The 24,603-nt window shown below is 38.6% G+C and overlaps 1 protein-coding gene and 1 long non-coding RNA gene across 6 annotated transcripts in view; one reads left to right on the top strand and one right to left on the bottom strand.

The window, feature by feature from the left end:
• LOC118763726 lies at window positions 1-19,354 on the top strand. 2 transcript variants are annotated; one of them, XR_004999481.1, is made up of 4 exons: window positions 1-18; window positions 6,711-6,716; window positions 15,388-15,397; window positions 19,210-19,354. It is a non-coding gene; the product is annotated as an uncharacterized LOC118763726 (long non-coding RNA). The 2 variants fall into 2 exon arrangements; XR_004999480.1 differs by lacking the exons at window positions 1-18; window positions 6,711-6,716 and adding an exon at window positions 11,203-11,213.
• Window positions 19,355-19,995: 641 nt separating this feature from the next.
• LOC115212971 overlaps window positions 19,996-24,603 on the bottom strand; it is a 48,612-nt gene continuing 44,004 nt past the window's right edge. For all 4 annotated transcript variants that reach the window (XM_029781833.2, XM_036503861.1, XM_036503860.1 and 1 more), the window contains exons 6-8: window positions 23,444-23,571; window positions 21,425-21,536; window positions 19,996-21,266 (exon numbers count right to left, since the gene is read on the bottom strand). In XM_029781833.2, coding sequence (XP_029637693.1) covers window positions 21,432-21,536; window positions 23,444-23,571 — 233 coding nt within the window. In that variant the 3' untranslated portion in view covers window positions 19,996-21,266; window positions 21,425-21,431. The remainder of the gene's footprint in view (window positions 21,267-21,424; window positions 21,537-23,443; window positions 23,572-24,603) is intronic.

The raw sequence follows: 24,603 nt of genomic DNA, 5'->3' as shown, positions 1-24,603 counted from the left end.
CTCTCTCTCTCTCTCTCTGTGGCCCCAACAGAGATGGAGTGTTGCTCACACTCCCTCCTCCTTTGTTGTACAACAACTCAATGATCCTGTGGACATCCAAGACATGATGCAGCATTCCATCCACTAAGAATTTCAAGAATTCACAGCTCTTTCTTCTTCAAGTCGCTGTGATACCATACACAAATGTTGTCTTCCATATCTGAATATCACAATGTGTGACACCAACTCCTCATCCTATCCTTACCAGGTTGACATATACCAAAACACTGCTTCAGTTAGTGAGATTTATCCCCTCTATCATAGCCTTCATCATGTGATGGCGTCTCTCTCCACAATCCCATTTCCACTTATATACCACTCTAAAAAAGCAGTTCACATTCTGCATCAAGCATTTCCTTCAGCACCTCTGAGTGAAATGCAATACTATTGTCCATTAGCAATTCATCCACAGAGCCCTGCTCCAGGAATATCTCATTCAGGATTCATACAACTTCATCTGCTCTCCCTGTTTTGATTTCCTTTCGTATTGCCATCCACCCCAGTTCACAGCTGACCATCAAGAGATACGTCTCCTGCCAGTAATATGTCACATCCACTGCCAATTGATTCCAGTTGTACTTAGTTAGTTAGTTAGTTAGTTAATTTGGCTCAAAAGCAAATAGCAAGGCCATGTAGGGGGACATGGAGTTAAGTACAGGGTGGTGTTCATGTAAAGAGTTCAGGCCACTTGAGGTCCAGGGAGGCTTTGAACAAAGCGGTCGTCGGCATCTTCACCATCTCGTCTGGCAGCTTGTTCCATGAATCCGCAACCCGGACGGAGAAAGCTCCTCTCCTTCGATTGAGATGAAATCGTCGCAGGTAGAGCTTTTCGGAATGACCCCGCAGCCGACGCTCTGGAGCAGGAGTGAAGAACAGCTCTTTCGAGAGGTTACACTTTCCGCTTATGATGTTGTGGGCGAGAATGAGATCACCACGGCGGCGGCGTTTTTCAAGAGAATAAAGGTCAAGCGTCCTCAGCCTTTCTTCGTAGGACAAATTTTTGAGACCATGAACCATGCGGGTAGCCAGCTTCTGGACTCTTTCGAGATGCTGTATGTCTTTGAGGAGATAAGGAGAAGAGGCTTGAATCCCATACTCCAATATGGGTCTCACCAGCGTGACATAGAGTGGTAGGAATATGGCTGCTGTGAGCATTCCGAATGACCGTCGAATCAAGAACAGAATTCCGCGTGCTTTGTTGGCAGCATGGACGCACTGGGCCGAAGGCGAAAAGGAGGAATCCACCAAGATACCCAGGTCCTTTACCTGATCGGTCCTCTCCAGCAGCAGACGACCCGGCTCGAAATCAAGTTGAGTTGCAGGAGTAGAGCCGACAGGCAGATGACAGCACTTTGACACGTTCAGACACAGGTCCCAATCGTTAGACCACTTCCAAATTTGGTGGAGGCATCGACGAAGATCCTCTATATTACCGCGAGGAGCGACCAGTTTGATATCGTCGGCAAATAGAAGGGTGTGTTGCTTGAGGTCGTCGGGCAAGTCATTTATGAAGACTAAGAACAACAAGGGCCCAAGCACTGAACCTTGAGGCACGCCACTGCTCGCACTGGAGACGTCGGACCGCGAACCATTAACTTGGACTTGGAAGGAGCGATCTGAGAGGGAGGCACCAACCCATTGTACAATATCCGGATGGAAACTATATGCTTGAAGCTTGACAAGTAATAGGCGGTGGTTTACCGAGTCAAAAGCTTTGGCAAAGTCCAATAAAACGATGTCAACAGCATCACTATCATCGAGGATGCGCGTCACCAATTCTTCCATTACTAGTAAGTTGGTCAAGCATGATCTCTTCGGCACGAAGCCGTGTTGGGAATCAGAGATAGAGGCTGTTTTTAGGAGGTGGAGCATCATACTTTTCTTAAGGATGGTTTCGAACATCTTGCTGATTATTGATGTAAGGGAAACCGGTCGGTAGTTAAGCGGGTCTTCGCGGCTCCCTTTCTTGAAAATTGGGCAGATTATCGCTGTTCTCCAGTCTGCAGGTATAACACCCGTCGCCAATGACATATTGAATAGTCGTGTTAAGGGCTCGCAGATGACCGGAGCCAACGCTTTGATAACCCGTGGGTGTATGCCGTCAGGGCCGTGACCCTTGTTGACATCGAGGCCTTGAATAACACGTTTAACTTCGTCCCGCGTGATGACCAATCGAAGCATTGGAGGTACCGATCTATCAAATGGAGGGGGTTCACGACCATCATCTTGTTTGAAAATAGTTGAAAAATCCTCGGCAAATAATTGACTCTGTTGATAAGGGTCCTCAATCGATACGCCTGTTGAGTCTATAACGTTGCAATCTGGTTGTTCAAGCGGGAATTCCGCTGGACATGGGCAAAGAAGGTTTTTGGATTGCTACTGGCATTTGCCGCGATTTTGTATTCATAACTGAAGCGTTCTTTCTTTTCAATTTTCACGACTCGGTCTCGTTGAGTTTTGTACACCTCAAAAGCTGCAGTCGAATCCAGATTTTTGAATTCAGCCCAAGCAATATCTCTGAGTCGACGTTCTCGTTTAACCTTCTTCGTCACCCAGGGCTTGTGTTTTTTCTTCTTGGGAAGCCCAACGGGAACTGCCTGGTCAGTCAAACAGATTACATATGCCTTGAGGGATGACCATAGTTCGTCAACTGAGGACAACGTCATCAGGGATCGCCAGTCCAGAAGCGCGGAAGCCTCGGTTAGAATTTCAAGATTAATTGCAGAGAAGACTCTACGTGGCAGCGAAGTAGTCGTGGGCGTAGAAAAAGTTGTGTGCATGACGAACTTCAGGACCGCATGATCACTCTTGGCAAGAGGGGCGCACACAGATACGTCTGACACTGATCTTGGATGGCGGGAGAATACCAGATCTAGCATAGATGGCTGCTGCCCAGACCGATGCCTTGTCGGATATTCAACATGTTGCGATAGAAAACAATCTTCAGCCACGTCAAGAAGGGCCTGGCCAAACCGGGAAGATGTTGTACAAATTGATGCGGGCCAATCGATCGTGGGAGCGTTGAAGTCTCCTAGTACCAAACAGTCATGCGAAGCTGAAACGAATCTTATCGCTTCGAGTAAATGAGCATCGTCTTGGGGGTCGGCAAGAGGTGGCCTGTAGACAGCCAACACGGGCAGGCAAAACTCAGATAGGCTCAGCTTGCAATAGACGGCATCGAATTTTGTTGTAGGTTGAGCATTAGTGGGTAGAATACCGCTGGACGGTTTGTGCTCAGACTTAACATACACAGCAACACCTCCGCCTCGCCTTTTTCCTCTGTCACATCTGAAAAGGACGTAGCCCTGCAGGTGGATTTCTGAGTCCTTTACTGCTGGAGTCAGCCAAGTCTCGGTGATAGCTATCACATCAGGGGAGTCACGTATGGCCAGTGTAAATAGTTCACTGAACTTTGGGAATAAGGAGCACGAGTTGGTGTAGACGATGCTGAGCTGTGAAGTCTGAGGGGCGGGAGTTGGGGAACAAGCAGAATAAGGGGTATCAGAGATAGCATCGTTGACGGGGGTATCAACTTCACTTCGATTTGCCCTCACATCACTTTCCCTGTCAGCACTACAGCATGGGACCAGAGGTAGGACTTGATTATCTGTCCATCTTGGATTCGTAAACCCTTCTCTCCCATTTGTTTCCTAATCTTTAGTTCGGATGTTAGGTTTCTCCGGCGAATTCTCTCTCTTAGTGAGTATTCCTCGCGAAAACCCATATTGGGGTCCTCCCAGGCATGTGTCTGAGCTCTGTTCAGAAAGACTGAAGCCTCCCGATCGGAAGAAAAGATTACCCTTATTGGGCGTGGTCTAGTATCTGAGGTTGGGTTCGCTTGGAATCTTCCTAGCCGAGCGACCTTATGGACACTGACATTTTCGTTCACAGAGAACAATTCTCCAACTAAAATGGAAACAAAATTAATGTCATCTTTTAGGCGGTTTACGCCTGTATCACAGGTGGATTCAGCTTTACCATAAATTATTGCTGATCTTGAGTGGGCAAAATGTTCTCTACTATGAGCTGCGGTATTCGATTCTTCATTGGAAGGGTGGTTTCATAGCCATCGGACTTATGTCGGCCTGTGGGGTCGATCGGAATGGGTTTAGTGGTCATAATTATCCCGCCTGGTTTGGAACTGCACTGCCTCTTCTTCGGTTTGGGGGAGCACCACTCCCCAGATGAACTCACATCGAGATCGTTCAGAATTGGTTGAGCAATGGCATTAATGGGAAGGACAAGTGAGGGAGAATCCAAACAGATTTTATCGTGATCAGGTTTCATAGCTAAATCTGCCCCACTGGAGTTTTGACTACGTTTCTTCTTTTGGGGAGAACAACGGTCTTCAGGTGGGTTTGAGTCTACGCTCCTCAAATTTGGTTGGGGAACCTCCGGGACCGAAAAGGCAGATGAGGAAGAATCCGCACAGGAACGATCATGTGCAGAAACGACCGCCGGTTCCTTCGCCTTCTTTGGCTGCTTCGATTTTGTTCCCTTCGGTTTGGACGTCTCCAGGGAAGAAATCAAGGGTGACTCTGCGTCAACAGGAGACTGTGTATCGTGGTCAGGTTTCATAGCTAAATCTGCTCCACTGGAGTTTTGACGACGTTTCTTCTTTTGGGGAGAACAACGGTCTTCAGGTGGGTTTGAGTCTACGCTCCTCAAATTAGGTTGGGGAACCCCCGGGACCGAAAAGGCAGATGAGGAAGAATCCGCACAGGAACGATCATGTGCAGAAACGACCGCGGTTCCTTCGCCTTCTTTGGCTGCTTCGATTTTGTTCCCTTCGGTTTGGACGTCTCCAGGGAAGAAATCAAGGGTGACTCTGCGTCAACAGGAGACCGTTTATCATGGTCAGGTTTCATAGCTAAATCTGCCCCACTGGAGTTTTGACGACGTTTCTTCTTTTGGGGAGAACAACGGTCTTCAGGTGGGTTTGAGTCTACGCTCCTCAAATTAGGTTGGGGAACCCCCGGGACCGAAAAGGCAGATGAGGAAGAATCCACACAGGAACGATCATGTGCAGAAACGACCGCCGGTTCCTTCGCCTTCTTTGGCCGCTTCGATGGAATGTTTCCTACCTCATGCATGCCTGGAGTGGGGTGGATGGATTGACACCTGTCACAACTCCTAACCACTTTCTGAATGCTTTAGTAACGTTGAAGTCAACTTTCCTGGCTAGATACAGGATCCTATTTACTCCCATATGATGCATGATATGCAATTTCCTTAGCTCCGAGTCACTCAGCCAACACACTACAGCTGTCTTCCATTCCATATCCTCTGGCACTTTCCACAAGGCTTTTTTTCAGCCTGGTTAGGATGTCTGCCTTAGTCCAATCCAAGGGCACAAAGACTGCACTCAACTTCAAACCAAATTCAGCAGCTCACTCTCCCAGAATCCCTAGCTGGCATTCTATTAATATTCCCACTACCCTTCTCATCGGTGATCCCTAATCCCATCCATCCAAGCACATTGGCCAAATTGATTCAAATTTCAATAGTACACAGCCCTCATCTCAAGGCTAGATTTACTCCTTTCAGCATTATGTTCAATTCAGCCACATTGATGTGGTTGCAATCAGTCATTTTCCTAAGCCAGACTGTATCCTCCACCTCAGTACCCCCTATTTCCAGAATGAGCCTTATTGTTATGCTGCTAGCATCACACCATATGGTCCTGTTCTCCAATTTGAGCACATACTAGCTTCCTCTGGAAAGCTGGTATGTCCTCTTACTCCTTTCTAGGATCTCAGCCACCATCCTCTCCCTCCCACTTTTCTCCACCCCAGCTCACCCTGTCCAATTGTCTCTTGGTGTAGCTACATACCATTCAGAGCCAACCTGCCTTTGGATAGTGACCCACCAGTTTCCCACACATCAAGAACAGTGCTCATCTGTTTGTGCTGGTACCCAGTTCCAGAATCTCATTTCCTCTCCAAAATATCAATACATCTACCTGGTCTCTTTGCAGCTTGAGCCCTAGTGCAGCTCCTCCTTCCATCACCGCTAGTGGTTTTGCAGTTAGTCAAACTTCTTTATTTCTTTATTGTCCACAAGGGACTAAATATAGAGGGGACAAACAAGGACAAAGGGATTAAGTCGATTACATCGACCCCAGTGTGTAACTGGTACTTAATTTATCGACCCCGAAAGGATGAAAGGCAAAGTCGACCTCGGTGGAATTTGAACTCAGAACGTAATGGCAGACGAAATACCTATTTCTTTACTACCCACAAGGGGCTAAACACAGAGAGGACAGACAAATGGATTAAGTCAATTATATTGACCACAGTGCGTAACTGGTAATTATTTAATCGACCCCGAAAGGATGAAAGGCAAAGTCGACCTCGGCAGAATTTGAACTCAGAACATAACAGCAGACGAAATGCTTCTAAGCATTTCGCTCGGTATGCTAACGTTTCTGCCAGCTCGCCACCTTATGTTAGTCAAACTTCTTTAGGTGACTTATGACTTCTGTGGCCAACACCACACTCATGTCTACTAAGATATTGTCAGTATAGGAGTTGGTGGCTTTTTTCATCTTGTCTACCTTTCCTAGATTAGACTTGAGAACCATCACCATGATCTTTGGTGCTGAATCAGCCTGGTCAAACAGTATGTTTGGCCCTTATATCTTACCAGCTAATACACCTATAGTTTCTCAGCAATTTGTAGCTGCAGATATATTGACCTCAAGTCAACAATTGTGGAAGCTCTCGTCATCTGTCTCCATTCTCACAATGTTTCCCAGCAGACTTTGGTAACCTCCCCACCCGTGTGGCATGATACATAGTCATTTAGCTCTTGGAAGTCCAGTACCAGCCTGACTTGATTTTCATTGGCTGCACCACTACCATTAATGGCAACACTCTGCTCTTTACCACCTCCTTCCAAAAGATTGAAATATTCTCCATCTCTCCCTCAAACTTGCACTTAGCAACACTCTTAAGAGTCTATCAGTAATAGCTTACCTTATTCTTCAATGTTGAGGGCCCTCCTTTCCCGTCCCACTCAACTGTCCACTGCTGACTGTCAAACACAGTCTGAAAATCTTTGTCTACAATTGTGTATGCAGCACATTTCTCTTCAGGGCTCTCATGACTCCTCTGCAGCAGACTACTAAACATAAACCCATCTTTATGAATAGTGACATCTCCTTGGTGGCTGACCACATCCATACTCATTACCACATCATCTCTATCCACCACATGGTCAATCACAATTACTTACAACCTTATCCTTGTTCTCCTGCACCACCAACTCCACTTCACTGCTGCCTCTACATCTAATCTCTCTGTCATCAACTGCCTTTATACTACTCATCCCATTTAACTTTTTAGCCATTTTTAGGGTTACTAAGATTGTTGTGCTTCCCATATTCATAGGGACTTGTAATACCTTCACCCCAACTAGGACCTTCACTATAAGCAGTGACTGTTTGAGTGCCTCTACTTGCTTGCAGGGATAGGTAGTGGCACAGTAATCCACCCACCACTCTTTTATTCCTTTCCCTGACTACAGTTGCTGGTGATATATCCTGTCTGTTTACACTGGAGCAAACTGGTTTGGGCTTCAGCTTTCTGAAATTCCTCACTATGAGGGTACCCCAACACCTAAAGCACTGGCCTTTAAATGATTCATGGCTATTCCACAAAGGCTCTTCTCTGCTCATCCTTCATTGATCACCACCTGTTCTGTAGGCTTCCTTAGCTGCTAGCACCACACCATTTTACCCTGCATTTTGCATTGACACACAGGCTTGAGCAATGAGTTTGCTCATAAACATGTTGTTGTTACCAGGCAGCTGTTGCAGCTGAACTAATATCTTGTCAAAAAGACCATTCATGAACACTAGCTGCACTACTTTTTCCAGGGCTTCCCCTGTAAATCCATTGAATGTGGCCAACCTCTGAATTTCTGCTGCATACACATCTACCTACTCTCCCATCTACCACACCTTTCTTAGTTCGGCATACACAGCATGTGACCCTTCCACAAACTCTTTTTTAGGCACCATTCAATCTTCTTTGCTTCCAGTTGGTCTGCTTAGTTCATTTTGAAGTACAACACCAATGCATTTCCTTCCAAATACAAAACCACGAGACCTGCCACATCTTCAATGCATTGCAGCCTGGCCACCACTTCAATCTTCTGAATCCAGATGATAACATTCCCCTCACTACAGAACAATCTAATGGCATCACTACCAATCCTTATTTTTGTTGACATATCATCCAGGAAAGGAGAACAAAAAAATTCACAAAGGCTGAAATAGCTTGTGGTATGGAGAAAAGAAATGTAACTCATCTACCTCATAGATCTTCTCATAATGTTGAACCTTTCTAGACGGGATATAAGATATATCCATAAGTGCCCTACCCTCCTAATCTCTGGTTAGAACCAAGCAGCAAATTCCCTGAGCCCACATAGCCACTATATCTATCCTGAGCAACAGCTCTGAAGCGAAAAGGCTCATACTCGTCATCCTCCGGTTCATGTGATCTCTCTTGCTCCTGTCCTTCCTGCAAGGCCCCTTGGCCACTTATGTGACATCACTGACCCTATACTTCCACCAAGACACCTAGCCCCCATACATACATACACACACACATACATGATGTAAGTATGTATGTACATATATATGTACGTATGTATGTATGTATGTATTGTCCATTAAAGTTTATGAGCCAGAAAATTAAGCTTAATATATTTGTCTGTTGATTAATAGCTGATCAGTCAATCTAACACACCTTTACGGTAAAAGGCATATCAGTAACAATTTGGCTGTTATTTCTTACCGAATGCGTAACTTCATAAAGTTGTTTAGCCCTGGTCAGTTCTGATCCAGTTGACCTACAATCAAAGCCATTCCACCTTTGACCATCATTCCATTTCATATTTTTCTGACAGCATAACCTGGACTACATTATCCAATGCACCTTGCTTTTAAAATTTTTTTTAAAAAAATGGCAGAATGTGTCATGAGGTAAATTTGGACATAGAAAAAGACAAGATTGTCACATTTGAAACATAGGATGGTCACTGAATACTTTAAAAAAAAAAACGGGATGAAATACATTTATCAACTCTTAATATATATTTATATAAAAATGGGATGGTCATACTTGAATGCTTTTAAGAGATGAGATACTTATATTTGAAATGTTTTTATAAAATGGGATGGTCACATTTCACACACTTAAAAAGATAGAATGGCCATAGTTGGGGAAAATCTTTAGAAAGAAGCTGGATTTGTTGGAAAAAAATTGCGATGAGAATGTAAGAAGTGCATTTTAAGGGACATTCGGCATCCCATTCTTTCATACGCTGTTGTCATGTTATTTATTAAATCAGCATAGTTTTCAGCTCTATGATTTCCAAGAAAGTTCTGTACAACGAACATGAATGAATCCCATGCTGTCAGCTCAACTGGATTTAGTTTACCTCTGAATTTGCTATCAGACATCAATTATGTGATCTTGGGTTCAATGAAAATGCCTGCTTTCAGTTTTGCATCACTTTTCATTGCACCAAATTTTGCTGTCCAGTGAAGGCAGTGCTCCAGCATGGCCACAGTCACATGACTGAAACAAGTCTAAGGATAAAATGATATGTAGATAAAAATCCAAAATGAGGTAGTGGAACAGGTAAAATCCAGGCTACATACGTTTCCTAGCTAGCAGATTCTCTGATGCAATAATTACTCAACAAGGGGAACCCAGCCAACTACTCATCAGACTGCCCAAAGCGTACAAACTTCCTACACTTAGATCCTTGGAGCTTACAATTACGTATTGATATATATATATATTTATATATATATAGAGAGAGACAGACAGGCAGACAGAGTAACTCCTAGATTCAGCTGACTAATAAGGATGTGTGACTGTTAGTACCAAAAACTATGTTACACTGACGGTAACCTCAGAATCATTTTGTACAGTTTTTTTTAAAAAAAGCTTTTATATGATATGCACTACTGCACAATATATAATTTTAAAATTATCATAAAGAACATATAATTTTTATGTACCTTTTTTATTGTGTAGTTAAAGAGTATTTTGCTATAACCAATATGAGTAGTTTTTTATTCAGTTCCTGAATGTGTAGATGAAGTAGAATCCATCACCTGCAGACTCTTCTGAAAAGTACACAAATTGTGACACTGGTAACATCTGCTTACTTGTAAACAAATGTTATTTATAGAATGCTGGAGTTGAAATATGAGTGGGAGTCAGAGAAGTTAATTCAACGAAAACATCCAGTCTCAATTGTTTCTCGTTCTGACGTCATTTCTTAATTACAGCTGCTCTGAACGGTTGAAAATGTTCGTAGTAAGGCTCAATCACAGAATCAAAAGATATTCCTATGTAGCAGATTGAAAATCAATTGTTTCTTGCTCTGACATCATTCTTAATTACGACTGCTCTAAATGGTTGAAAATTTTCATAGTAAGGCTCAATCACAGAATCAAAATATATTCCTATGTAACAGATGGTAATGTCCATGTGATTCCACATTCTAAACAGTGTTGGCTGTTTTGGTGTAACTTCCTCTATCTCAGTGTCTTCCTGTTATCCTGCCTAGCTATGTAGAGCCTCATTCACAAATTCTTCATCAGTGAGGACTTGAAAGACAGGATCACCTTTATCAATTTAAAACCATTCTTGAATATCACCTTCGTTTGTTTTTCAGGTGCCAGCATTTATAAAGGTATGCTGAAAGTCATTTCCTTCAAAATCCAAATCAGGTTGAAATATTATTCAATAACTTCTCCCAGCCATTTGCTTATGTTGTAGCCTTCAACTCCTTCAAACCACCTACAAAGTTGACTCACAGATTCTGAAGTATCCTGGTACTTTTGGTATTTTCTATATCTTCATCCTCCAACATAACCAAAAGAATTGTTCTTGTCGGAACCAATTATCCTCCGGTACTTTTGATGAATAACTGATAATGTATTAGGAGGCACATGGTTTAGTGGTTAGGGTGTTTGACTTACAACCATAAGGTCACGAATTCAATTCCTGGCGATGTGGTGTGTTCTTGAGCAAGACACTTTATTTCACATTGCTCAGCTGGCAAAAATGAGTAGTACCTGTATTTCAGAAGGCCAGTCTCATCACACTTTGTGTCATGCTGAATCTGCCTGAGTTGTCTCACAATATGTCAACCTACCTTCTTTTTAGTTACAAATTATGGTCTGAAAAATTTGACTATTGTGCTGGAAAATATAGTATTAGGGTAAACAAGCCTGGCTACACCAATATCTTGCTGATTGCAGACTAATTATAGTAATTTTTTTCTCACTCACACAACTGCCAGTCTATTTACCTAGCAACACAAGCATTTCTTCTCTTTCTGATGCAAGGTTGGTTCTACTAGGAATATTACACTTCTCTTCTCTCTCATAACATAAGTTTTCTTTTTCTGTTTCAACTAATTATACAATATTCTTGTTTATTAGTAATGATGTGTACTTCCATATTGTGTTATAACATTTTAATTTGATTGTCATATTTCCAGACAAAAATGCAGTGAATTTGTTACGAAAAAAAAAACCCAATCCTGTACGTACGTACATACATACATGCACACACACATTTAATGTACAGTATATGGATTTATATAATCTAGTGGTAATCACAAAAACTCCTTTAGTGGACCTGGCTACAAACCACATAATAAATCAATATGAAGGAAAATAATGTAAACTCCTATGAGTTCAAATCCAGTAAATCCACTCCATGAAGATTATTTCATGGGGAATATATAGAATATAAAAAAAGTCAGGATAAGTGTGTATGTGTGTGTGTTTTATAATTTTGTGGGGAGCCAAAACAATACAAGTTATAAGAAATAATACAAGCTGATCTCAGAGTAGCTGGCGTTAGGAAGGGCATCCTGCTGTACAGACCTTGCCAGATCAGATTGGAGCCTGATGAAACCTACTGGCTTGCCAGTCCTCAGTCAAACTGTCCAACCCATGCCAGCATGGATAGCAGACGTTAAATGATGATAATGATGATGGTGATATATATATATATATATATATATATGTAAAAAATAATGTGTTTTGAATAGCACAACAATGCACTAGAATAACAACAATGAACTTATAATAACTTTTAAATTTAATTTGCCAAAATATTTTCGGCGCTTTGAGACCGTGACCTGTCCACTGACAAAATTAAATATAAATATTGAAGTAAATCTAACGGTTTTTGTGTGTTTCTTAAATTGCTTATAAACACCTTCCACGCTGCAATTATTTTTGTTCCAGCACACAATCTCAGATCAGGTCACTTACTATGCAAGTACATCTCTGTAACTATAATAACTGTTATAATTTAATCTTCCATAGTTTGATATAATATTTCGGAATATAAAAATTCCTTCTTCATTGATCGAGTCACTGCTAAATCATAACAGTTATTATAGTCCATTGTTGTGCTATTCAAAACACATTATTTTTTACAAACAATACACAATGCTTCAAGCGAACTACAGTGGTTCTCAAACTAGAGGCCATGATCCCCTAGAGTAGTGCTACTCAAAGTGGTGGTCCGCAAGCCATCAGCTACCGGTACATTGGAAAAGAAAACTGCCAGTATGTCACATGAGATAGTTTAAGAAGCACTGTCCTAGGAGACTGTGAAAGGATGCTGAAGTATCATGAAAATGGGTGACTTGAGACAGTTAAGTTTTAAAATTTCAAGAATTTCAATATTTTGCATGCTATCATCTTTTTTGTCATTGCCCTCAATAACCCGTGCCACTCCTACACACTCATTTGCTAATTACACTTGTACATCAAGTGTGATTGGACAATGGAAAATATGTGGGTGTAACATGATCATGCATGTGCTGTCGGTATTCTACGCTCACATGATTCACCACTCCACTATTGCAATCCACACGTTTGTATGTCTCTTGCCATTGTTATCCTTGCTGGTGCATGTTCCCACATGACCTTGCCCTTTGCCAGATACTCATTCTCATCCTGCATGATGGCTGGGCTTTATAAGGCATGGTTGTTTTTCATGGTAGTGAGCTCTGACAGAACTGTCTTCTCAACAGTTATCATTGATTCACAGAGGTTTATCTATGGACAAAACAACATTCACATGCACTTTGGATTTCTTCCATAATTAATAGTGAGAGCTTTATAGTTAATTAGTACATCCAAAAGCTAGCTACACTAAGGCATATATGCACACCTAAAGTGTATAATAAATTCGAAATAAATATACAATCTAGTTGCATTAAATTGGTTTACTGAATTTTGTCATTTTTTTATAATACCTCAAAAAAGGAAAATGGAGTTTTACTGTGATAAAGTCTGGTGGAGAAGGAAACTACAGAGCATTCTGTGCTCTGAGGATTTGTCGTCTACTTCACTAAAGCTCAGCTAGTTGAAATGAAACATCCCAGTTCAATAAATAGAGATATCGACTTCTTCAGATGTGAAGCCAACAGATTGACAAAATCCAGACTTGATAACATGGGAATGCTTTTACTGGACATTACAGCTGATTTGAAAGCATCTTATTAGGCTACAGAGAAAATAGCTGTTGCTAAAATGCCCCACAATAATGGCAAAGAGTTGATATTGTCTTGCCACAAAGTTATCATATCGAATGTACTAGGAAGTTCTGAACTTCAGAAGCTGAAGCATATCTCTCTCTCAAACAGTACTGTTACTAGGCAAATAACTGAGCTGTCTGATAACATTTTGTCACAGTTGATTTCTAAAATTCACAATTCACTTTTGAATTATTTCGTGATCCAGCTTGATGAAATGACAGATGTTTCCAACTTAGCCTAACTTTGCATCTAAGTACATTATGTACATAACAATCACATGGAGGACGAATTCCTGTTTTGCGAAACCCTCAGCACTGAAACAATCGCAAGGAAAATATTTAACAAAGTGGACAAATCTTTTGAGGCACATAATATCAACTGGGAGCATGTCACTGATGGTGTTCCAGAGATGCTTGGCTGCTGTTCCTGTTTTCAGACGTAGGTGAAAGAAAAATCCCCAACTGCTATTGATAAACACTGCACAATTTATCAACAAGCACTAATGAAGAAAACCATGCCTGATGAGTTAAAAAATGTTCTGAATTATGCAATTACAGCAGTGAACTTCACCAAAGTGAACACATTCCACTCCCGTCTGTTTTCGAAGTTGTGCAAAGAAAGTGATTCTGAATTTGAAACACAAGTGAGATGGCTTTCGAGATGAAAAACAATAATGAGGATCTACCTTCTACAAAAAGGAGTCCATGATTTTTTGCAAGCCAGATTTGCATGCCAAAATTCTCTGATGTTCGTTTTCTGATCTGCTTGGCATTTTTGCTGGTCATATTTGAGTCAGTGAATGCCATCAATCTTTCACTGCAAGGGAAAAATATAATCATGTTTCATTCTCATGAAAAACTGCTTTCAAAATGAAGCTTGAACTTTGGCACCCAAAGTTGGATAGAAAGAACTTTGCATTGTTTACTGAACTAAACATGTTTATTGATGAAAACGAGGTTCAAGTCAATGATGATATCATTGAACTCATGAAACAACATGTCAATACTTGGCAGGGAGAGAATTTCTTTATTTTCCTGATCTTCATGACTTTGACAAATACTTCCACTTTATCAGGAACCCCTTTGTACTCTCTGTTAGCGATCTGCCAACAGAAGACAATTTAATTTGAAAGCAGTTCATTGATTTGGTCAATGATGGAGGTGCAAAATGTTTTTTCTGTGAAATGTGCTGTTCTGACTTTTGGATTGAAATGACACGGTCATATCCTGATGCCGCAAGGATGTCTCTTAAAGTACTGATGCTATTTCCAACCACCTATGAGTGTGAGGTCATGTTTCCTACTTTCCTTGCCATGAAAACAAAGTCATGAAATTGACTGGATGTCACTCCAGAAATGAAGGTTGCCCTCTCCAAAAGAGAGCTGAACATAGAAGAGCTGGTTACTTTGCTGTAAATAAAGTGACAGATGGTCTGCTTTTGTGAATAAATAATTTCTTATATAATTTTTTTTGTTGTCATGTTATGTATCAGGGATTCAGGAAAAAGGACGGCAAACTTTCAGTGGAGGAAGAGAAGATGGTATTTCTACTAAAATTGTGGTTTTCAGTGCATACTAGTGGCCCAATTGACAGAAACTTCTGTACATTTTGGGATGCTATTAAAATTCTTCTGCTGAAAATAGGTAAACTAGTTGAAATGCACCTCTTGGATAATCAATAAGAGGAATGACCTAACAATAGGGAGGAATAGCATCCCAAACATAGTAAAAGGGGAAGGTGATGCCAAAAGTTCGAGAACCAGTCATGTACATATATATATATATACTGTAGATTCTGGTGTTTGAACTGTGGTTTCTGTCTGCTGAATGGGCAAAAATGGATCTTATGCAGTTGTTAATACAGAATACTGGGGATATTTTCGAACTGTTTTTGTTTCTGTAACCAATCGATCAACTGATTCCCCATATTTCCATGTGTATTTATTATATCCCAATAGGACATTGCATGGATTAAGTTGTGGTTTTCAGGGTTGTGGGTCTATGGGCAGACTTCAATCTGGTTGCCCCCAAAAAAGTCTAAGCTAAGAGCATTAAATCTTTTGTAAGAAATGTGTACAACAAAGACAAAGAACATGATACACAATTTGTGCAGTTTGAGGAGCTCATCACTATTTATAGCTCCAGGTTCCCAGTCAACTTACATCAGGGAAATCCCCACCCCCCGACCTCGGAATTATTTTTTCCCTAGTTTTGTTTTGAGGTGCTATCAACTAATCTCCCCACCTAATGTGGTTTGTGTGTGTTTATGAGAGAGAGAGGGGGGTTGCAATATCAGAGCTGATCTGGGACTGAACAACAAAAGTCTTCAGTTACACCAATAATTTTGCAGTTTGTGGAGATGGTCAAAACAGCAGAAGCTCAACAGAATCGAGTTCAAATATCATAGTAAGTGTCAAGATGATACTAGGCAAGTATTTACTATGTTACAACAATCAGTATTATATTCAACTAGGATATCATTTTTGCCAGGTTTTATGGGCAGCTTTGTGAGTGGAATACAAGCTATAAAATCCTGTTAAAAGGTTGTTCTCTTTTTTCATTCAGTGTTAAGTATCACAAGACTAATCTATGAATCAACATTAAATTATCTCACAGAAGTGCAATAAAAAGTCAGTTTCATTTTTCCAGATTACAAACATCCTTAATAAATGCTTAACCTACTCTACTTTCATTAGAAAACTTGTTGGTACTCAGTCTCATTTCAGCCCAATTTGAGCAGAACTATTATTATCACAGTGATCTCAATGGTCATTTTGTCTTTTCATACATCTATGATTACATTCATCAATATTTTCCATTTTTTTTCTTTTTAACCCTTTCATTACTACAATTCTGCTGAAACACACAGCCTTTTATTTCAATTCATTTTAAAAATAATGATTTAGTAATATAACTTAGCCATTACTGAGTTAGGATATAAATCAACATGAGATGTTAATGGAAAGTTATAATTTAAATCATTTTAAGTATTAAGTTTTTATCGTATAACCAGAAGTAGTTTTTAAGGGGGTTGGCATCAAAAGATCATTATTATCATCATTTAACATTAGGTTTCCATGCTGGCGTGGGTTGGACACCTTGACAGAATCAGGCAAGACCAGGGCCTGCACCACATTCCAGTCTGTTTTGGTCTGGTTTCTACAGCTGGATACCCTTTCTAACACCAACCACTTTACAGAATGTACTGGGTGCTTTTTATATGGCACCAGTGGTTTTTACACAGCACCTTGGTTTTATGATGTTAGAATTAAAAGTAGAGTTTGGTTCAAGGGAGATTTATGCAACTACCTGTTTTTCTAGCAGTTATCATGAATTACCGTGCAGATGTTCCCTTGTTGACTATAGAAAAGTTTCTTTCCAGGCTTAGTTATAAAACAATTGTCAAGTTCAGCATTGCAGATCAATGAAACACATAGTGTCCTCTGCTCATGATGAAGAGCATGATACTTGGAATGAGAAAGCATGTAACAAACATGCAGCGACGTGCAACCAAAAGAATACCCTCCATCAGGCATTTGCCATATTCTGAACGCCTTACTTCCCTGGGCATGGACACATTGAAACTCCGACGTCTGACTTGGCAGACACCCATAAAATTATTAACTATCTTACAAACAATAACTCTGAGCACCTTTTCAAACTCCACCTGTTTAACACCCGTGGACATGTTTACAAAGTCAGAAAACAACACAGCTCCCATGACTTTCGGAAACATTTTTTCACGCTAAGAGTTGCTGAAGCGTGGAACAGACTGCCGGCATCAGTTGTTAGTTGTCGGAGCACTGCATCCTTCAAAACTTCCATGCTTCCTGAGATTCGCCAACACTACACCTGATTTTCTCCCCTCCATACACATGCAAGCATGTAATTGACTCATACACTGTTCGCTTTCCAGACATTTGTACATTACTGCATATACTTTATATGCACTTTTTGACAAGTTGTGGTGCACCTGAGCACTGTATACAGTAATTTCATTATTATCATTATTATTTTAATTCAATATACAAAAGCTTGTAGGGTAATTCCTACTTCAATAGCACCATTCAGGTCAGGAGAATACATCGATTACTGACTACTATTGTTGCTGCCACCTCTACCACTACAGCCAATACATATTTTGCTGTCTGTTATTGTTCTTAAGTCCCAAAAGTCGAAGTCAAATCAATGAGGGGATTACATTTTCTTTCACTAATGTCTAATGCTGATATGAAGATGATACAGATCCATAGAAAAATAAATACAAGGCTTGATTAACTCTTTAGCATTTAAACTGGCCATCCAGCCCAGATATTCTGCTTGGTTTATGTTCAAACTGGCAAGATCCAGCCTCTTGCACCTAGCCTACAATGTCATTATAAAAGTAAACAACTGCAACATCAAAATCTGAAAGTTAGGAGACAATGCATGATTAATTCAAAACAATGTGAATAAGTATTACATTAGACAATAATCTGAATGCTGAAGGGTTAAATCAACAGTGCCTTTACATTAAAACATCTGCCTAATCACTTTTTACAGTTAGTCATTGGACTGCAGCCATCATAGAGCACTTGCCTAGAAGGGTTAGTTGAACAAAGCAACCTCAGTATTTATTCTATTAGTTTCTTTTGCCAAGCCACTAAGTTATGAGGGTGTAATCAAATCATTACTGGTTGTCAAGTGGTAAGTGGGACACATATATACGGGGCAGCTGATGATGGAGGTATGTTGGATTGTTGGTATGGCTGTTTTTGTGTATGTGACACAGTATAATTGGATTGTTGGTTTGGCTGTGGAATAGTATTATAACACATCCTTTTGATACATACATAGTCGCAGCTTTCTTGTAAATGAACCCATTGCTAGAAAGAATCATTGAAATAAGTCATTGATGATGAAGTATGAGGTCCTTGTATGACTCTTGAACCCGGCCAAAGATTTGCACATTCTGTGCTGCCTGGCAGAGGGAACAGGTGCCACATTATGAGGTCTTTCGACATGCCTTTTTAATCCTCCAACTGAAAGGCACACCTTTTCACAGGTTGCACATTTTCTGTTGTGAACAATAGCCTTGGCACAATTTATATACATTGGCTTCCATTGTTTCCATCAGCCAAATTCACTCACAAAGTATGGGCTGGCCTGGTGCTATTAGTAGAAAACACTCACCCAAAGTGCTGCACAGTGGGACTGAAGCTGAAATCACATGGTTACAAAGCAAGTTTCATAACCACACAGCCAATAAAATGCTTATGATTACAAAAGTAATTATTAGAAACATGAAGTTATAGTTTACTCTGTTCGTTATTTTATCAAAAATGAAAAAAAATGGTTTTGTCATATTCACATGCTTATTTTTTTCTAAACCTCTCACAAAAAATAATAATAAATAAATATGTAAAGAAATCGAAAAGATGTGGGTTCTCTAAGTTACATTGAAGGCAGTAACTGTGAATCAAAAATGATACAGGTAGGAGACTCTAGTCTTGGTCAAGAAAACCTCTTTATCTTTTTAACTACAAAATTGAATTTCATAGTTATTCCAGTAAGGATGTTAAATATCTACTGAAAAATAGAATCTGACACAAGATCAACTCCTCCAATTCCCCCTCCCCTCTCAAAAATTCCTTGTCTTGCAAGTTATTTGGTGACCCTGTCAGTGCTGGTGCAACGTAAAAAGCATCCAGTCCACACTGTGAAATGCTTGGCATTTGGAAGGGTATCCAGTTGTAAAAACCATGCCAAATCTGACCTCATCTGTGCTGGTGCCAAGGAAAATTCACTCAGTCCACTCTGCAGAATGGCTAGTATTATCCAGCCATAAAAACCATGCCAAAACTGTCCAACCCATGCCAGCATGAAAGGCAGATGTTAAATGATGATGATGATGATTTTCTGCAAATCATGTTGCCTCAATAAACTTGATATATCTCAACAAAAGCATAAAGCAGCTTCAAGCATAACATTTTTCAACAGAAAAAAGATTTGTATATAAAACTGTTTTACACAGTTATGGGTAATGAAATTCTAAGTGATCATATCTGATTTTTGCAGTAAGAGAGTTAGCCTCAGTAGCACAATAAAATGCAGCCAATCCAAGCAGAAAAGTTGTTGGTAATAGGAAGTGCATCTAGCCATAAAAACCATATCAAAAGACACGACATATGGCAATATGCTGTGTTGGCATAGAACCATTCATCTATGTTTCCATATCAGCAGTGAAAATAGAAGTATGATGATGATGATGAAAATAAATAATAATTCATTTAAACAAAAACATATGCTTACATTATAAATTTATTACATGTGAATACATATAAAATGATGTCCTTTTTGAATATTGCAATTTATTTTTATTTTTAATGAAAGATGAGACTGGAAATTTTTTGTTTTGTTTTCCACAAGTAGCATTGTTGAAGAGAATTTGCATGTTTCTTGTACTCACAATCAACTGTGGACAAATGCATATAAAAATAAATAAGAGAAGGAACAAATAATCTGGTTATCTTCTACTGAAGTCTTCCAGTGTGACTCAAGTTCTTTTCATTTTTTTTTTTTATGGTAGTGAGTGTAGCAATTAAATAATACCTGCATTATTAATAAGTATATAAATAATTTGTTGAACAAGAGAAGTTCAAATACTTCTACTTTTTGCTAATAATACTCAGTAGCACATTCAACAGCAAATATGGAGGGGCTTTTTATTTTTGATATTATATAAATTACAATAGAGGTGTTTAAAATGAACTCTTTGTAAAAATTATTTTGAGAATGAAATGAAATGAAATTAAAACTGAATGTTTGTATTCCATTTTCGATGTTATTCAAATAATATAAAACACTTCTACACAACATACTTCTAATTGCTGTACTAATACATTTCATAATAATAATGGTTAAAAAAAAAACAACGACGAAGATTTATTATGGCGCAAGGCCACAAGTTTGTAGGAGAGATGTATAGTGAATTGAATGAAGAATCAATGTTACTGGTACTTATTTTATCAACTGTGGCAGGACTATTGGTAAAGTCAACCCAGACAGGGTTTGAAATCAGAGCTTTAAAAGATGAAACCAAACCTCAGTGCTTGACTGATTCTGCCATCCACCATCCTACTATTCATAATATTAATGATGATGAAGATTATATTGTTTCCCATTGAATACAAGGGAAATTTTCGTATAGGAAGAAGTATAAGTAATTAAAATAACTCTTTCCCAACAGTAATATATTACTGTCACTTATATTTTACTGCTTTCATAAGGATGAAAGGTTAAAAGTCAGCTGAAGTGAGATTTAAACTCAGCATAGAAAAGGGTGAAACTAAATACTCTAAGGTATTTGGTTTGATTTTCTACAATGCTCGCTATCACTGAAAGATTTACAGAATAATTTCAGAAGATCCTCTGTATAAACAATGAGAGAAAAAAACACAGGCATGAAAATTTCTCGAAACATGCCAGAAATTCTAGAGATATATGTGTGTGTGTATAGTCTTAAGTTATAATTTCAATAAAAGATGATATGAAAGGGTAATAGGATATGTGGATTTCTTTGAAAATTCTACACCCAAAATGGAAAACAGTTGGATTTTCAGTGAAATGTACTTCAAAGTTAAAATTATAGCAGCTCCTGAAATAAATAAATAAAATAAAATAAAACATTTCAGTTAAAATACGAAGTGTAACAGATTTTCTAATAATAAAATGCAATTTTAAATATACGAAAATAAAAGCGAAGTAAATAATACAAAAAGTAAAGTAAATAATAGAAAAATTTTAAATATTTACCATTATACTACTGATCTTTAGGTTCCTGTTTGACTTCTACTGCAGTTGAATTTTGAGTTGTATCATTAGATGATAATTCTATTTTTACACTGGTGCCATTAGAATCATCTAACTGAAAGGGAAAAATCAGATGCAAAAAAAAAAAAAGCTACAATACGGAAATTAATGCATTTCCACCAAACCTTCAAACTAACACTTGTACTAAGCCTTTGGCATTTAAACTAGCCACTTCCGGCCCAAATATGCAACTTGTTTTATGTTCTAACTAACCAGATCCAGCCTGTCATACCTACCCTTCAATGCTATTCTAAAAATATACAATCACATCATTAAAATTTCAAAGCTACAAAAAAATACATTAATTAAAAACAATCTAAATGAAAAAGCACTACATGATAGAATAATCTAAAGGGTTAATTTAGGTTGGATTCTTTTTAATAGAAAAAAGGTTAAAAGTAATAACATTACACTGTAATAAAATTTCTTTTATTTTTGTCTTTGATAGTAAGTGTTATTTCTTGATAGCTGCTATCTAGAAATCAAAGAAAATTACTACTATTCCGTTCAAACTTTGCTTTCATGACCAGGCATCAATGTTTTCAAACTGACCTATTTTTCATTACATTTCAGACAGATTTAGTGCTGAGTTATTGAAGCAGAAATATCATTATAGCAAAAATTTTGCTCAATACCACAGATTTGCTTTTCAGTTGCTTGACCATAACCATTTGAACATGTCCTTTAGTGGCTGACAATATCTGCATCTCTGACAATGAGTAGTAGTTGAGGAACATCATAGTCATGTGTTGAGAGGGAGCCTTTGGGATTTGAATAGAGATTCACACATTTACTCCAGATCTAAAACCTCATAGGATGTTGTTTCTCTAATTATTTTTATTCACTCTGGAGAAATGGAACAATTCTCAACTTCAGTGGAATTTGAGATTATGAACCTCTTATTTGTAAAAATTTGCTGTGCCGAGGTAACGGAAATCAACATTATTTGGTGGTACTTATTCAAATGTTTAAATATCTTTTGAAAATGTTTACTCTTTGTTTTTTTTTCCTGTTTCAAATCCCTTTATTCTAAATTAAACCAATGTAATGAGTACTAGGAAACAAAGGTTCTACAATCAATAGATGTTTTTTAGTATCTGCAATAATTCTAAGGAAGATGGTCAGCCACATGGTACTGGTTCAGTCCCATTGCTTGGCACCCTGGCAAGTGTCTTCTACTACTGACCCAGGCCAACCAAAACCTTGTGGATGGATTTGGTTGACAGAATACATTTATGTACACAATGTAACTGAAGATAGAAAAAAACATAGAGAAACCTATGGTGTGTATGCATGTGCATCTATGAATAATATCTTTTGACAAACACATGCATGTGTGAGAGAGAGAAGAGGGAGGGGAGGGAGAGAGAATATTGATGAAAGATATAAACATTGGTAAGTAAGCCAAAACACCAGCATCCTTTAAGCGAATTTGTTCTTAGTTATAGACTCTTTCTTAGCATTCTTGCTGTCAGAATACAGTGAATCAGAGATCGGCCTATTATAAAACTTGCAACCAACATTGTTCATCAATTGCGAGACAAAATAAATATGTGATACACTTGTTTCCATTTCACCTAGTATTTTCAGAGCATATAAAGATAAACATTTTAAAGTGAAAATAAAGTTTCCTAATGGCTGCATAGTCTAAAATCTCCCACCCCTCTCATTTTGTTTTTAAGAGACAATTTCAGTTATAAGAGCTTAAGATCCTTACTTCACATTTAAAATTTGGTAAATGATTTTTAAAATTCTGAAGACTCACTAAAGTTAATATCCCAAATAATAGCTTTACTACGGAAAAACAAAAAAGGGAAAATATTGATATGAGTGAAAGATAAAAAAAAAGAGAGTGTTATTTATCTATTATTATTTGTGAGAAGAAATACGTAAGAAATATAACATTCAGCTTTTTGTCTGAAAAGTATACATTTGATACATTTAAACTTGCGGTATACTTACGATTTGTCTACCATCTTTGAACAAAGCCAGACTATGTTCTGTCTGACAGTGTTGCACAAGGCTCCATGCAGAGAAAAATGTCATTTCACAAGTAGCACAGTTGAGAATCAAAGCCTCCTGTTCTTGTTCTAAGATACAATGGAATAAACATGAGATAACATTAAAAGAAAAAAGAAATAAATGGAAACCAGAAATTGATTTGATTTTTTTTCAGTCACTGTGTTTAGCTGAGATATATAATAATTATCATATTAATTACTGGTAGGGACACCATATTTTGTTATGCAACCATAACATACTACCAAGTATATTAAAGGCTTATAAGTCAATATTGTGTCCTACCTGTGTTAGCAGTGTGATATCACTTTTTCAAGTTATCTCTACAGATTTTCTATAGAAATTAGAGCCAACACTGAAAGTTACATTTCATATACGAATACATCTATGTAAACAATGCAATCGAAAATACAAAATAGGGAATGGGTGTACATGCATATTTCAGGGGTTCTTGCTCCTTCTTCAACATCACATTCAACCCATTAACCATCTACAAACACATTGTTTAAATAACTGCTAATTTTAGTGGTGTAACACAATTGAATATACTGATTTTACATATTAAACACATTCCTGGCAGCTGCTAGGGACACTGTATTTTGTTATGCTACCATAACATCCAACCAAGTATATTTAAGGCTTATAAGTGAATGGTTAATGAGTTAGATGTAGTGCTGAAGAAATATGCATATGCACCCATTACCTATTCTCGATCACATTGTTTACATAGAAGTATTCATATATGAAACATAACTTTCAGGGCAGGCTCTAATTTTTATAGAAAATATGTAGAGATGACTTCAAAAGGTAATAACTATCAGTCTTCTTTGAAACTCAAACAAGCAGAACTAGACAAAATCAAATATTAAACCCTGATATGAATGGAGCATTGGACAAATCAAAACTTGATAACCTTAGGAAACAAACACTGACCCCTTTTCCTATATCTGAGATGACAAATTCTTGTCTGAGCATGTGGCTAGATTCATCATTGAAATAGCCTAAAATGACCAAAATTCATCTGGTGCTCTTGCTAGCTGCTATTGGAACGAATTTTTGTCTCTTCCTAATATGCATTGTGTTTTTAACATGGTGAATCTATA

The sequence above is a fragment of the Octopus sinensis genome, linkage group LG6, assembly GCF_006345805.1.
Source record: "Octopus sinensis linkage group LG6, ASM634580v1, whole genome shotgun sequence".
Taxonomy (NCBI): Eukaryota; Metazoa; Mollusca; class Cephalopoda; order Octopoda; family Octopodidae; genus Octopus; species Octopus sinensis.
The sequence above is the reverse complement of the archived record's forward strand: the minus strand, read 5'-3'. Positions and strand labels throughout refer to the sequence as shown.